The sequence below is a fragment of the Thamnophis elegans genome, chromosome 1 (genome assembly GCF_009769535.1).
Source record: "Thamnophis elegans isolate rThaEle1 chromosome 1, rThaEle1.pri, whole genome shotgun sequence".
Lineage (NCBI taxonomy): Eukaryota > Metazoa > Chordata > Lepidosauria > Squamata > Colubridae > Thamnophis > Thamnophis elegans.
The window spans coordinates 60292436-60308288 of record NC_045541.1 but is presented as its reverse complement, the minus strand read 5'-3'; the positions used below and the strand labels follow the sequence as shown (position 1 = coordinate 60308288).

General features: G+C 34.0%; 1 protein-coding gene across 2 annotated transcripts in view; it reads left to right on the top strand.

Annotated features, from left to right (window-relative positions):
• Window positions 1–15530, top strand: part of LOC116508353 (cytochrome P450 27C1) — a 31959-nt gene extending 16429 nt beyond the window's left edge. Inside the window, exons 5-9 of one of the 2 annotated variants that reach the window (XM_032216947.1) lie at window positions 937–1100; window positions 4129–4295; window positions 7229–7307; window positions 9381–9545; window positions 14473–15530. In XM_032216947.1, the coding sequence (XP_032072838.1) occupies window positions 937–1100; window positions 4129–4295; window positions 7229–7307; window positions 9381–9545; window positions 14473–14589 (692 nt within the window). In that variant the 3' untranslated portion in view covers window positions 14590–15530. Of the gene's footprint in view, window positions 1–936; window positions 1101–4128; window positions 4296–7228; window positions 7308–9341; window positions 9546–14472 lie in introns of both variants that reach the window. The other variant, XM_032216939.1, reaches the window with a different exon arrangement.
• Window positions 15531–15853: the final 323 nt, after the last annotated feature.

Here is a 15853-nt window from a genome sequence, read left to right as displayed (position 1 = left end):
CACTAAAAATGCAATAATTTAAGATGGCTGGATAATATAAAAATACAATTAGGCATTTGAAGGACTATACAACATCTGTGCTAAGTAGCTCTCTATTCCAAATTGGGAAATGCTTTGCCAAAGAATATTTCTTTTGTTCATGCATGAAGCATGTAATCTTTATATGAAAAGGCCTTTTTTATGGTCAAGTTGACATGGGAAAATAGACCTTTTTGAGTTTTAGGGTTCCAAACTGTTTTGGTCTTTAAAGATAAGTACCAGAATTTTGAATTAAGTTCAGTAGTGTGTCAGATGGCACTGCTTAGTTTGGATAGAGTGATAATAGTAATCCACGTTCTGGTACTGCTAGAATGGATTACTATCATGATATTCTGATTTTAAACAATATCATTGGACTCATTTGCTAGCTTCAATTGAATACAGATAGTCCTCAACTTCTGACCACAATTGAACCCCAAATTTCTGTTGCTAAGCAAGACAATGAGTTTTGCCACATTTTGCGACATTTCTTGTCAGAATTTAATGAATCACTGCAGTTGTTAAATTAGTAATATGACTGTTAAGTGAATCTGGCTTCCCCACTGACTATTTAGTACATGTGTAATCTTGCAATTTCTTGAATCTTATCACAATAGAAAGAATCTCAAAGATGCTATTCCAAAAAGCAACTGAAATTTCTTAGGTTTTTTCCCTTGAAAATGTTTCACATCTTATCCAAGAAACTTTCAATTCTGAATAATTGAGAATCTCCATAGACAGAAAATAAATTACTTTCCAGCATTGAAGATAGTAAGACATTTAACATTTTTAAAGTAATTGAAGGTAAATATATTTTTTAAAAAGCTACTTTATAAAGAAGAAGATAACAGCATAAGAAGTTAATTTTCAAATTTTGATAAACATTCTTTGTTTTTTTCTTTTCTTTTAATCACTAAGGTCAAATCCATGTTGACAATAAAATAAATGAAATAAAGTCCCTTTTAGATCAAGGAAAAGAGATAGAAGGTGGATTACTTACAACTCTGCTTAGGAGAAAAGAACTTACAATAGAAGAAATTTATGCCAATATGACTGAAATGCTTTTGGCAGGTGTTGACACAGTAAGTTCATTATTTATATCCTATGTTTCTGGATATCCCTGCCCCAAAATATCTTATATGCAAGATAAATAAAATATTTTAAAACAACTATTTTATCTTTTAATATTAAATTTCTTTTATACTTATGTAAGTGGATAAATTAGGGCAGTATTTTACATAGTAAAGTTTGGGTCTTCAATTTTCATTATTTTTGCTTTTTAATGTACACATGAATGGATTGTAATAAATAATTTTCACTGACATGGCACTCTCTGTGTAGCCTGTTTCTCTGAAGTTCAAGGTGTACACATTCGCGCGCGCACGCACACACACACACACTCACATCATATGTATGTAGAAAGAGATCCTTTCAAATGCAACTGTATATGGGAGGTTTCCATGCAAGCCAGGATTTAACAGTAGACTGTTTCTTTATCAGAATGTTTCTAGTAACAAATATAGGCATAAAAGCATTTTAATCTATTTTTATTTTAATGAAAGGAAGTTAAAATATAAAACTTCAAAAAATATTTTTAACAAAGAAAAATACAATCCAAACAAGACATTAAAAAACTGCATTAAAAAAAGAAACTAACACATAAACACATATTTTTGCCTTGAGCTGAATACAAATAAAATATATTACAATAATATTAATTTCCCATCCCTTGAGAAATGGGTCCCAAAATTTTAATCTACTAATTCTATTTGCAAGTTATTAATCTTTCTTCTATATACTATGTTAAAGACAAAATAGTTAACAGGAAGAATAATAATAATAAAAAGACAATATTAGAATTTCAAAATCATCTGTTAACAAATTGTTGTTATAAACTCATAGAAAATTTACCATGGCTTCCAAATTACCCAGAAGTTAACACTGATTCATCCTGGATCAAATGTTCACATTTGTTTCTTAATACCATTTCTTATCAATTGTTGTCTCGTTAAATATAATAAGTCCAACCTCCAAAGTTGGTCTATCTTCCCCAAAAAGTCTAAATGAAAGTGTTTTCCAGTTAAATGTAATAAATCCATTCCCCAATCTCCTTTGTATCCTCTTAAGAAATACCAATATTTATCACTTAGCAACTCAGTCAGTTTTCTGCTGCTGTAAAAGATACAGGCTTGAACTTCAGGGAGGCATGTACAATAAGTTCTAAGTCTGTAAAATCCATATTTCTTTAGGATTGTGCCAATTTTGAAGAAGGGGTGAAGGATCTGAGAAGAAATATTATTTAGATTACAGTAAACTGTTAAATAGTTGAAAACTGAATTTTTGTGAGAGAATATTGTAAAATGCTGTGAAAGAAATGAGATCGGAATTCAGGGAAAAGATGTCTCTTTTTTCCCCTTTCATGAGAAGGAGAAAAAAAATGAAATGCCATTGTAAATTTCATCCTAAGAATATGACATGTGTTTTGATAGCTATTAAAAGCATATACAGAACTTGAAATACAAGTTAATATTTGTGGGGCTGAATTAAAACTCAAAACTGTAAAATTGTAATTGTATTATAAGCATCAAGAGAAATGGAAATTGGAACAATGAACGGAAGATGGAAGAATGGAAAAAGAGAAATGTCAATTACTTTAGCAGTAGTGTACAGTATTATATTTAATATAGGAAAAGAAGATGTTTGGATGAAAATGTACTGGGAATACTGAGAACAATTCTGACCACCATAAAACTGTTGATATTGTAATTGTAGACTCCTCAAAAAGGACACTAGAAAGTTCAGAAAGTTGCAGAAACAGACAACAAACAATTGAGATGATTAGGGATTAGCTGTTGCTAATGTCATCAAAGCTGTAAAGTGGGAGACTATAAATTCAAATCCTGCCTTAACAATAAAAGCCAGCTGGGTGACCTTGGACTAGTCACTCTCTCAGCCCAACCCACCTCACAGAGTTGTGGGGAAAATAAGGGGGGGAGATATGTTGGGTATGTTCTCTGCCTTGAGTAATTTGTAAAATAATAAAGGCAGGAAACAAGCAAGCAAGCTTTCCATAAAGCTGCCCCTTAAGGCTATTGAAAAGATACAGATGGTATAGAGTTCAGTCATGCAGGTATTTATGGGGATTCCTCAGTAGGTCCATGTAATACTTCTACTCTGGGAAATGCACTGGCTTCCCGTATGATTTTGTATGCAATTGAAGGTGCTGGTTATCATCTATAAAACCCTACATGGCATAGGAGCACATATTAAGCCTTGGTGGTGCAGTGGTTAGAGTGCAGTATTGCAGGCTACTTCTGACTGCTGGCTGACTGCAATTTGGCAGTTCAAATCCCACCAGGTTCAAGGTTGACTCAGCCTTCCATCCTTCCAAGGTTGGTAAAACAAGGACCCAGATTGCTGGGGACAATATGCTGACTCTGTAAACCACTTAGAGCTATAAAGCACGGTAAAGTGGTATATAAGTTAAGTGCTATTGCTATTGCTATATTTTTGGACTGTTTTTCCCCATTGTATTTGTCCAATGCTCTAGTAGGGAGGGCATGCTTCAGGTCCTTTACTTTAAATAAAGTCATTTCATGGGATCTAGGAAATGAGCTTTCATTGTGGTGGTGCTTGCTTTTGATGCCAACCCTGCAGGCTATATTAAAGCAGATTTGGTTCTTTCATTAGGAGCTTGGGACAGGATGAACAGAGTACCCATCTGATGGAATATAATAAAATTCTGATCTCCAGTTATATCATTTGTTTTAATTATAACTGCCTGGGAGGCGGAAGATTTTTGTATACAGTTTTTGTACACCTTTTGTACACTTTTGTTCAAATTGGACAACCATATACGTAAATACTATAAAACAAGCAATTTTAAAAGCTACGATTCTATGTAAAGGGAATTCGATTCTCTGAAAAGCCAAAATGCAAAACAAAGGCCGTGTTGTCTGATAATTATTTGATACCATGATTGATATACAGCTTGATTTGTCCAAATGTATATGATTGGTTGAAAATGAAAAATGCTCTTATTTAATGAACAATATCACATCCCTCTTCTTTCCCCACCTCTCTTCTCTTCCCACCCCATCCCCCTCCAAGACTTCATTCACTTTATCCTGGGCAACATATCTTTTAGCAAAGCATCCAGAAGTGCAGGATTCTATCTATAAAGAGATAGTTCATAATTTGGGAAAAGATAAAGTTCCTGATGCACACCATATTCCCAACTTGCCAATGATTAGAGCTCTTCTCAAAGAAACCTTAAGGTAAATGTATAAAAATGCAAGATGATCATTGTAAACATTCTCATTACAATAGATTGGATCTAAACTGCATGCTTATAAGAAAAGATATATACCGTAGATTCAATATATATACATTTATATTTAAATCAAATTCAGTTGATCCCATTGTCATATTTTCCTTGCATTTTTCTTTATTCTTCATATTGGAGTAGTTTGTGTAACACTAATAGTTTTTTTTAAATGATTGCGATAAATAATTTATGATTGGACTGCTATTCATATTTTTAATGGCAAACAGTTTAATTTTAGGAAGGGGGTTCTTTTTAATGAGTATAGATGATAATGAGAAATAGACACCAATTCTGATAAATACTACAAACAATTTGACATCTTCATGTGTGCAAATGTTAAGCTCAAAGGACACCTAATACTATATTTCTTTAATATATTCATAATGTTAACTAAATATTATATGCATTAGAATCAAAGTACTAGATCAACAGAGTATCATACTTGCTAAATTTGGATGATCAGTTTTAGCTTAAAGTATTAAAAGGCCCTTTCATAGAAGAACTTTGCTTTAATTCAGAACTAGCTCTTGATCTAAGCCAGCTAGAAGTCAAGATATTTTATTTTCTTCTCAGCACTGCTGTAGTTTAGTTTAAAAAGAAGCACAACTTTTTTCTTCACAACATTGTGGCTTTGGTGATCTTGATTCTGATTTGTTTTTGACATTGTGTATTACTTCATACCTCTTGGTTCCTGGGTTCAGGAACTCAGCATTCTACCAACCCTGAACAAGAATTTGAATATCATGTTTATAGTTTCTGTCTGTAGGTAACGTGTAGAATCTATATCTATCCCAATCCAAAAATCTACAACCATAATTACAGCTACAGTATTGGGAAGATCCTGATTATCCAAAAGCTATCATTTTCTATCATACTTTGGAAAAGATTTTACATACAGAAATACAGGTGAAAAAGTGGCTTTGCAGCTGATAAACTTTCCTCATTTTTGTTTGTTTGTTTGCAAACTGTTAGACAAATTCATACAACATGAATGAAAACATGGATAGGGATAAAAGAGCTAGCAATTTATTTATTCTCCTTTTAGACACAGAATGAAGAGGGTTTTTTTGCTGTGCCAACACTTGCTCACTTCTTGTTTTTTTTTATACAGTGAGAAGACATAGAAAAGTTTCCCTTAAACATTTGAACTAATCTTCATTTTGATCCTCAAATTCTGTGTCTGAACTCAGTTTATAGATTTATATTTTGCCCCTCTGATTAAAACAAGACAGAAATAAATAATAGTTTATCTTTATTAATTACCAATAGGTACTAGACTACTTGACTACACTAGAAAATTTAGTTCCATAAATGCCAAAACATTTTTTTTTGAAAAAAATAAAATGTAGATTTTACTCCCCTAGTTGTTGCTGACTATAGGGAGCGTTGCTCATCTCCATTTCAAGGCCATTGAGCTATCATTGTCCAAAGAAATTTTTATGGTCATGTGGACAACTTGATGTCATAAAGTGCTGTTACATTCCCACTGAAGTGGTATTTATTTATCTAACCACATTTGCATGCTGTTAAACTGCTAGGTTGGCTGGAGCGAAGGCAAGGATGGGAGCTTTTTAGCCATCAAGCCCAGCTATATGTTCAAAAGCTAAAGGAGAAGCTTTTAGTCTCTTATAAGCCAAAGAGAATGAGCACAAGACCTCAAGAGTTCATGCTGTTTCATTTTCAAACAGGAAAATACAATTTCCTATTATTTTTAATCTGAACTCTATCTCCAACATTAGCTGACAGAAAATTTAGAAAACAGAAAATAATGATGAATAAATATATTCTCTTAGTAAAGATAATGGGAAATATACAACCTTTGAACATGAAGGTTACTTTGTCAACTAGAACAAGAATGGATTTATTTTCCATGAAATTGGATAAATTCTTCTGAAATCATCATTTTCTAGGGCAAGATGGGAAGATGGGGCCTAAAATAAACAAATATGTAATTTCTTAAAATTTCTTATTGTCTCCAATGAATTCTATTATAGCATTAAACATTATTTTGATTTATTCTGTACAAAAGGTATACCAAAAAAGACCAAAACCCCAAGCAAATTGCTTTATTTAGAAGTACATTGTATACAGTGGTCCCTTCTAGAAATATATTGTAATTGCCTTGTATTTTCTAGCTAAAAAGGATGTTTCACTTTCTTTATCATTGTATTGTGCAATATGTGCCTGATTAATTATAAAGTCACTCCATTGAACTTCGTGAGAATATTTCTAGCTAAAATTGTATAGGATTTGTAATGGCATGTGAGATTGATGGGAAGAGATACTGCCTAGGAAACGATCAGACAGGAGAGGGGGGATTCCCCAATGGCTTAAGAGTCAGAGAACAAAACTTTAGAAAGACCTGCCTTAAAGGATTAGGCAGTTAAAAGTGTTGGTGGGAGATTTGTGTTTTCAGACTTGCAAGATTCTGTTAATATGTAGCCTTACAATAAAGTTGAATTAGCTCATCTGGTCAAGTTACCTGTCTGGTTTACCTTGGATTACTGATCACATTGCTTTAAGGTTTTTTTTCTACATTTATTGTTACCAGATACGATGGTGTGTTTAATGGTTAAGCTATGAGAACTAGTTTTAGAAAAATGACATTAAAGCTAAAAAATATTTAGACATATCTTTAAAAGCCGTTTCTTACATTTGCTTCAACCAATTTATATTCTGTGAAATTAGGATTTTATTATATCTTGTTGAATTATTCAACACTTTTAATATTTTATCTCATTCTATTAACAATTATACAATCTGAAACTCTTCACAATTTCTCTAAGATTTTTTTGTGATCCTGAATAATGTAATGTATTATCATCAAAATATTCTGAATATAATCATACAGACACTAAATATCTAATTGACACCTATTTATAGATTATTTCCAGTTTTACCAGGAAATGGAAGAGTTATGCAGAAAGATATGATTGTTGGAGGCTACTTGATACCTAAAGGGGTAAGTAGGGTAATGATTCTATCAAAATACTGAGAAAAAAATAAGCTGCAGGTTTATTTTGGGTACAGTGGTAACTCAGTATTGATTGTTAATTGGTTTGAGGAGGTGAGATGAGTATCAAAAACTCTGAGTACCAAAAAAAATTTCCCCATAAGGAATAATATAGTGAATTACAAGGCATCCAACAATGACAAATTCTAGCTTGTGCATTGATTACCAAGGAAATGATGAGTACTGGGAATTTTTTTTTAATGTCAGAATGCATTGAATATCAAATTTGGTGACTTTAAAAGCAATTGAGTACCAAGGTACCACTGTATATAAAAGTATGAACTAAGAAATTATCTCAGATTTGATTTATTTAGTTTTAATATGAGATTATTACTTCAAGAACTGAAAAAAGTATACCTCTTAACTGTCTATCCTTGAATTATGATTTATAAATAGTATTCTTATGTGAAACTCTAGAATAGGAATTTGAATTGTTTTCAGGCTTTTGAACCTGTTAATGGAATTCCTAATGAAGAATCAAAGCTCTAGAAATTTGACTAAAAAAACTATTAAAAATGTCTGCATATTGAATAAAAGTTCATTTTACACCAGTGAGTTAGAACATAGCATTCTATTTGGATGAGCATATTTTTCCTGTTTCACTTTTCCTAACTATTTGTTTCCCTGCTCAGTAATGAAAACACCCTGATTCTTGTACTCTGTTGTTCAGGTCATTTTTGTTCCCTTCAAATCCCATAAAGCTTTCCTCAGATTGAACCAGTATGCTACTATATTTTGGTTTAAATCCTGCTCAGTGATTGGTGGAAAACATTTCCCGAATTTCAATAGAGTTAAAAATATGCACAGTTCTGTGGAGATACAGGGTATCACAGTTTCTTGAAGAAATATCAATTCAGCAACTTTCACAACTTACCCTTTGTGGTCAGATATGTTACATCACATTACCTTCACAATAATGGATATGCTGTTGAAATAACCATTGATGACAGTTGAACAATATCTGTCCAGACCCAACAAAGAACTTAAACATTCCTCAAATTATGGCACTGAATAATGTAGAAAAAAACAGACCAACAAAGTTAGATCAGGAATAACATAGCACATATTAGAGAAAGCAATAGAACATACTCCTTATCTTCTATTCCTAATTCTTTGCCACATGGGTGGACTAGTGTTATTCCTACATGTTATGGAACTGCCATGGGAGTTGGGAAACTAAGTTAATAATCAAGATAGCTTTGCAGTCTGATTCTGAGTTGCTGGGTAAAGCGTTTCCCACTAATGAGAACTCACATTTTATTCCACCTTCAAAATACAATTCTACCATCAATCCTGCTTTGCCATTTCTATCCAATTAAATTTTGTTTTTTAAAAAATGTTTTCTTCATAGTTGTGCTGATGGAAGAACAAAAAAGAAGGTAGACTCTTGGACAGGTCTCATTTTTGTACTCTCTGATTAATTGGAGTGAATAGTACTCAGTACTGACCTTGCTCAAGGAAAGGAAAACTAGGTTATTTGCCAGCAAATGAACAAGTGTAAAAATGTTGCTTATGATGGGGTGAGCAGCCACGTGAAAGGGACCCTAAGTATCTCAGTGGTGATTTATAATACATTGTGGACAACAACACATTTCTAAAACAGACATTGAATTGCTAAATTGCATTGCTAATTTATTAAATCTAATTAAGGTGGATCTGATGAGATAGACTTTGGTTACAAATTCCCCCTCTCACAAAATACTGAGTAAATTTTAAAATAATGTTTTTATGAGGTTAAAAAATACTGGCAGGTTTAAATACTAACTTGATAAATACAATTATTATTCTAATTGTTGTCATAATTGCAACCATGACTATTACACTAATTCAAGGCTATTGTGATTTTATTTGAAATAATTTTTGAAGTGATATATAATATGTCAAACATTTTTGTCATACTGTTATTGATATTTGTGAAATTATAAAAAAGTACAGGCACTTGGGGATTGATATATGTATGCTACAATATATTTACTTTATTAGACACAATTGGCACTCTGTCATTATGCTACTTCATATCAGGAAGATAATTTTGCCTCAGCAAAGGAGTTCCAACCTGAACGCTGGCTAAGGAAAACCAATATGGATAGGGTAGATAATTTTGGATCCATCCCTTTTGGTTATGGCATTCGAAGTTGCATAGGCAAGCGAATTGCTGAATTGGAAATTCATCTTGCACTAATACAGGTAAGCAAGTTATACTGACTAAAATTGCTTTAGTTGGGAAAAAATGTTATAGTAAAAGGAAAAACATGCAATGAACAAACAACTACTTTTAAAATCCTTTTACTGCACTATATTCCCTGAAAAGCACCACTCCAACCATTTGAATCAGAGAGGAAGACGTTGGACTCCTGGCATCTTCTCTCTGTCTTCCTCTAAGCTAGAGGTGGAAGAGGATTATGGGCTGTTTTAAATGATGACAGGGCTTGCAGATAACAAGGGTGAATAGCCATTCTATTCAGAACTACTTTCCTTCCATTCCTCAAGATTGAGGGGAATGACTTCCCCCTCCCCCTCCCACTTATTGGCCGTTTTTATCTAGAATAAGCTAAGCGCTATTAAACAAACATTCTCCTTGAATCTTCTGAGTCAGCAAGGTTAGGAGCCCTGATTTAATGCCAAAGCCAGAGGGGAAAAATACTCCCTATCTTGCCTTCTTAAAGGTTAGGCAGGCTTGGTGATTCAGAGGACAACTATTCAAAGTTTTTTCTGCCCTGGTTTCTTTTTACAGTCCAAACACTTGGTGTGGAAAAAGAAAAAAACTGAGTTTTCTTTGCTACCAACTCCAGATAATAACTAGGTATTCCAGATGCCCTGTAGATTCCTTAGAAAAAATTGGTGCTTTATGTGAAAATGCCTCTTTTAATTCTATTTGAATTTGAATGAGGATGTGGAGAAAGAATTAATTGCACCACAATTATTATTAGCAATAAGGTTAAGAACATTGTAGCTGAAGAGATGACAGATGCTATCACAGATTAGAAAAGGAAAGAAGGATCTCCCACATCTTCTATTCACTTTTTTCATAAGTAATGAGCTACGTAAAACTATATAAAACAAAAGAGCTAGCAGGTCCTGTAGGTAAATAGTGCAATAAAGGCTACTTTCCTCTCTGAATCCTTGTATTGAAACTGTGCATCAATCTTCTCAGACGCATGCCAAAAGAATGTGAGTTTCTAGGCAACATTTCATTAAGTGTTTGAACATAAGGTACTTGATTCTTCCCTATCCAAGGGTACAGGTAATGCTTGCTATCCAGTTTCATTATTCAAGGTTGTACATAGCTATGATAAAAAGAGACATGACTTTGGTATATGTGTAATTTTTCTGCAGTTTTGGCCTTGGAGTAGGTTGTTTTTTAATTATTTAATGTATATAGAAAATGGATGATGGGCTTCCATGCACCTAGAAGGTAGCTTGTTAAGGATTAGGGTTAGGCTATCAAAGAGCTATTGTGGCACAGTGGTTAGAATGCAGAACTGCAGGCTACTTCTGCTGACTGCTGGCTGGCTGCCTACAATTTAGCAGTTCAAGTCCCACCAGCTCAAGGTTAACTCAGTTTTCCATCCTTCCAACGTCGGTAAAAATGAGGACCCAGATTGTTTGGGGTGATACACTGACTCTATAAACTTCTTAGAGAGGGCTGTAAAGCACTTTGAAGCAGTATATAAGTTTAAGTGCTATTTCTATTTTTATTTCTTTTCAGTGTACTAATATTGTCCCTCCTTGCTTGGTCATAAGGGTAAAAATGGCTTCCTTGCACCAGCTGACCCTTTTCCCTATTTGCAGGGATTTGCTTATCTGGAAGTGCCATTCATGGCTCATCCTAGCTTTCCACATGCATGTTTCATGTTATTTAACAATCTCAGTGGAGGAGGTCTCTCAGTTTTATTGCTGCATCCTGAAGTGACCTGCAGACTGCTTGTGGCAATCTCCATCATGCCTCTGGATGCTCCCACTGCTTGCAAACTGCTTATGGCTCATTTCAGATGTCATGAGTGGTTTGTGTTAGCATTTATGCTCAGCATCATGATCAAGAAATTACTCTACTGAGACTGTGAAAGAAGCCAGCTTGAGTCTCTGTGACACAAGAGTGGCAACTCCTTCAATTCCCAGTAAATTAAGTCAATTCATAGAAGAAGACAGAGTCAGTTTGATTTAAGCATCAGACTAGAAGCAGGAGATTATAACTCTAATTCCACCTCAGGTAAAAGCCAGATGGGTGACCTTGTGCCAGTCAGTCTGTCTCAGCCCTAGGAAACTAGCAATGGCATACTACTTCTGAAAAACCTTGCCAAGAAAACTGCAGAGACTTATCCAGGCAGTTGCTATGAGTCAAAAACTGACCCAAAGGCACACAATAGAACCAAAAATAGAAGAAGACAGCAAGCTGCTGTGAGGAAGTCATAGAACTCTTGAACCTAGGCTGATCCAGTGAGATCTGCTCTGATCAAGAGAGAAAAGAAGGAATGAATGTAGATAAATTGCATAGAGCAATTCAATTCAGATTTATTACATCTTAAGGCAGATACAATCTAAATGTTGAATAAAAGAAGTGTTGAACCCTTCTATATGTACAGTATGTGATCAGCTTTGGCCACCTAATGAGAAGGAAGGAATTGCTGGAGAAGAGCCTAATACTGGGAAAGATTGAAGGCAAAAGAAGAAGTGGACGACAGAGAATGAGGTGGCTGGATGGAGTCACTGAAGCAGTAGGTGTGAGCTTAAATGGACTCCAGAGGATGGTAGAGGAAGGCCTGGAGGAACGTTGTCCATGGGGTCATGATGGGTCGGACACAACTTTGCATCTAAGAACAAAATATATATGTGTGTCTGCATAAGAGAAAAACATTAATAATGAAGTCTAAAAATAATTAAGAACATACTGTAGTTACTAAAATAAATCCAAATAAAATAAAATAAAATAATTTCCAATCTTAAGTAACGTATCATACAAATGACAGAACAAAACTATGCAACTTGAAATGTTATTTTTACCTAGAAATGTCTTCAAGGTCACCCCTCACCCGTCAACGCAAACCTATACATGGAATATTTTGAAATCCACGCCTTAGATAAATCTGAACACAAACCCAAACTCTGGCTTAGATATATAGATGACACTTTCGTAATTTGGCCACATGGGAAGGAAAAAACTGGACAACTTCCTCACACATCTCAACAGCATACACCCCAAAATACAATTTACTATGGAAATAGAAGCTAATAACCAATTTCCCTTTCTGGGCATCCTAATCTACAAAAAACCCAATGGCTCCCTAGGACATACCATCTACTGGAAAAAAACACACACCAACAGCTACTTAAACGCACAATTCCATCACCACCCTGCACAGATTAACTCCATAGCCAAGACCATCATCTCCAGAACCAAATGCCTAGCCGACAAAGACCACCTGAAAACTGAATTACACACTCTCACAAACATATTAATTTCCAACAGATTCCAAAGAAACACAATTACCAACCTAATCCAAAAGGAGACACCCTCCCAAGAACCGAGACACAGAACAGGACAACGGCATCGCCCTCCTCCCTTACATCGAAGGCACCATAGATAAAACCAGCAAAATTCTCCACAAACACAATATCACTGACCAAAAAATAGCCAACATCTTAAGAAACCCCAAAGACAAAATCCAGTTAGAAAACCAAGGAGTCTATGAAATACCATGCAAAATCTGCCCAGCCACATACATTAGACAAACTAATAGGAGAATAAATGCATGCATTGCAGAACACAAGAACGCAGTCAGAAAAGAAGAAAAAACTTCCTCCCTTTTCCAGCACCTTAAAGCAACAGGACATGAAATTGATTTTGAAGGAACCAAATTAATCTCCAAAATTTAACACTTCAACACTTCAACAAGTGGAAGTGGAATTATGGAAGCCATCGAAATAGAGAACCACACAACCAATCAATCCATTTACTGATTGATTACTGAAACAAAGCCAGCACTCCACACTCACCCACCAAGATTTATAGAAAGATGTTAGCTCCGACCACGCTTTAAGCCGAAAACACCAGCCTGAAGATGTGAGACCTCACCGAAACATTGCCAAGACAATCTCAATCTTACATGGGAAAAGACCCAAATACAACAAGACCAGCATACTCCCATGAAAATTTACCTGGCTAAATGAAGGCTAAATGTAATTTTAAAATTTTTAAATAAGACCCTTTGGGAAGCAAATGATAAATAAAGGGATGTCACTCCTTACTTAAGCTTGTTTGAAAATCTATATCCAGTTTTATTGCTTAAGGGCAGCTCTAGCATTATCAAAGTCTAATATGCACGGAATTTCCATAGAGAAGCCCAGCAACTGAATTTATCTAGGACTTTTCAAAGCTATGATCATTTAATGCGATCTCTAAATCAGAGACAGGGTCAGACCTACAGGGAGTAGAATTAACTAGCCTGAAGGTAAGAAAAAGAAGCCATGCTCTGGAATTAATAGAAACTTTGACTGTTTCTTATTGCAAAGTGACATTTTTGACACTATTTGGGGCCATCAAAATGGAATAGATAACTTCTATAAGATGAGAAGGGGATGAGGAGTATAGACTTTGGAAAGCAATCTCATTCTATCGGCATGTTCTCATTATTTCGTTATCTGTGATTCTATAGTGGAATGAAACCCTGCACTGGAAGAAACAGCAAACAGTTTCTCATGTGCATTGTCTTGTCCTTCCTAGATGGCACTGTGAGTCAATCTAATACCGTAATGCCTTTTTTTAACCCCTTCCTATTCTCCTCTTAGTTCACTGGTCATTATATAGCTCTAGCAGAGTCACTACATTTGTTTCAATCACATTCATTCTCAGATAGTTAATTGCACTTTTTTAATTTTTGAAAGTTTTCTATATACATTTCTGTATATAGCTTTTTGTTTTTTAACAATATATTTTTTCCTTCTTTCCTTTTATCTTTTTCTGCCATGTTTGTTTGGCTTTTGTATCATTAAATAAATAAATACAGTGTATAGTATATCTTATAAGATATTGACTTCTAAAACTATGAACTGTTACTGTTGCCTTTCAGATATTTCATTTTTATTAATCCTGATATTATTCCATTTTTCTTATTAGCTACTTCAGCACTTTGAAATAAAAAGATCTCCAAAAACTAAATCAATTTTTGCCAAAACTCATGGATTATTGACGCCTGCAGATTCCATCAATGTGAAATTTGCTGACAGGAAATGAAAGCAGTAATGTTAAGAAGATCTCCAGTTTTAGCTTTGATGCAAGGTTCTCTTAGCCATTATGGGATTTTCCTTCTAAACTTTAGATGCTTTCACAGAAGCGTATCTGTTTCCTGAAAAGTATTATACATAACACAAAATGTTATGTAAGTATCAAAATAATCCTTTTATATGCTCAGAATTTTGTTTATCTCTGAGAGATACAGTAAAGGCAACTAATGTATCAATTCACCATACTGCATTTGGGCTGTGCATGCTTCAAAAATTATTTGGAAGAAGTATCTTGGACCTCCCATGAGTACCTCTTCGTTATTCATTAAAGCTTGAAAAAGGAGGGTCTGCTTTAATGAACAGAAGAGGGATGTTGTTAAACTCACACCAATTATTCCTGAACTGTTTTGTAGAGCTCATACATAGCCTTGTTAGAATCCTTAAGCACAATGTTCATTGTATTGCTTTCCTAGGAAACTCTTTACAAGAATTAACACATTTATTTTAGTAGCCCCAAATATATTCAAGTTAGTTACCCATCACTAAATCCTTCTCCTCAGTTTAAAAATCCCCCTGTTAAAATAAGAGTTAATGGTTTATCTATATATGGTTAAATGGTAACCAATTTACATTTTAAAATAGTTTCAGTTATTACATACCTCATGTAAAATCTCTGAAACAAGAACATTCCTTTATCTGATGGAACATATAGTATTTACCATTTTTGTGTCTTCAATGTAATCTCAAAAATTTCTGTCTTGACTATGCTTTCTTTCCAAATATAAAGACATTTTAGAGAAAATTCTGAAATCTAAGCTTGTGCCTATTCAGAGGTGTGATCTTTATTCCCTGAAAAGTTTTGGAAATGACATATACAATTTTGTAGAATTAAATCAGTGAGCAATACAAATGATAAAAAATATTTTTTTTATATTTGTCCATTTTTATTGACTGAAAATACAAATGTCTTTTTAAAATGTAGTTTTCTTTTTAAAATAAAAAATGATTTCACTATCCTTGCATTCTTTTTTTGCTTGCTTTTGTGGGGGCTATTGCCCTCTCTAGGCTAGACAGATAATTACATAGTTTTTGCATATTCAGAAGACAGACACTTTCTAATTATTTGCACAATTTATATAGCTAATAATTACCAGACGTTGTATTTGAGTGTTTTTATTGTGATAAGACAGATTTTAGCAAGATGATATTTATATAGTAAATTTTATGTGTCCCTTAAATATTATCGTAACAAAAAATAGGACTGAGTAGTTGTT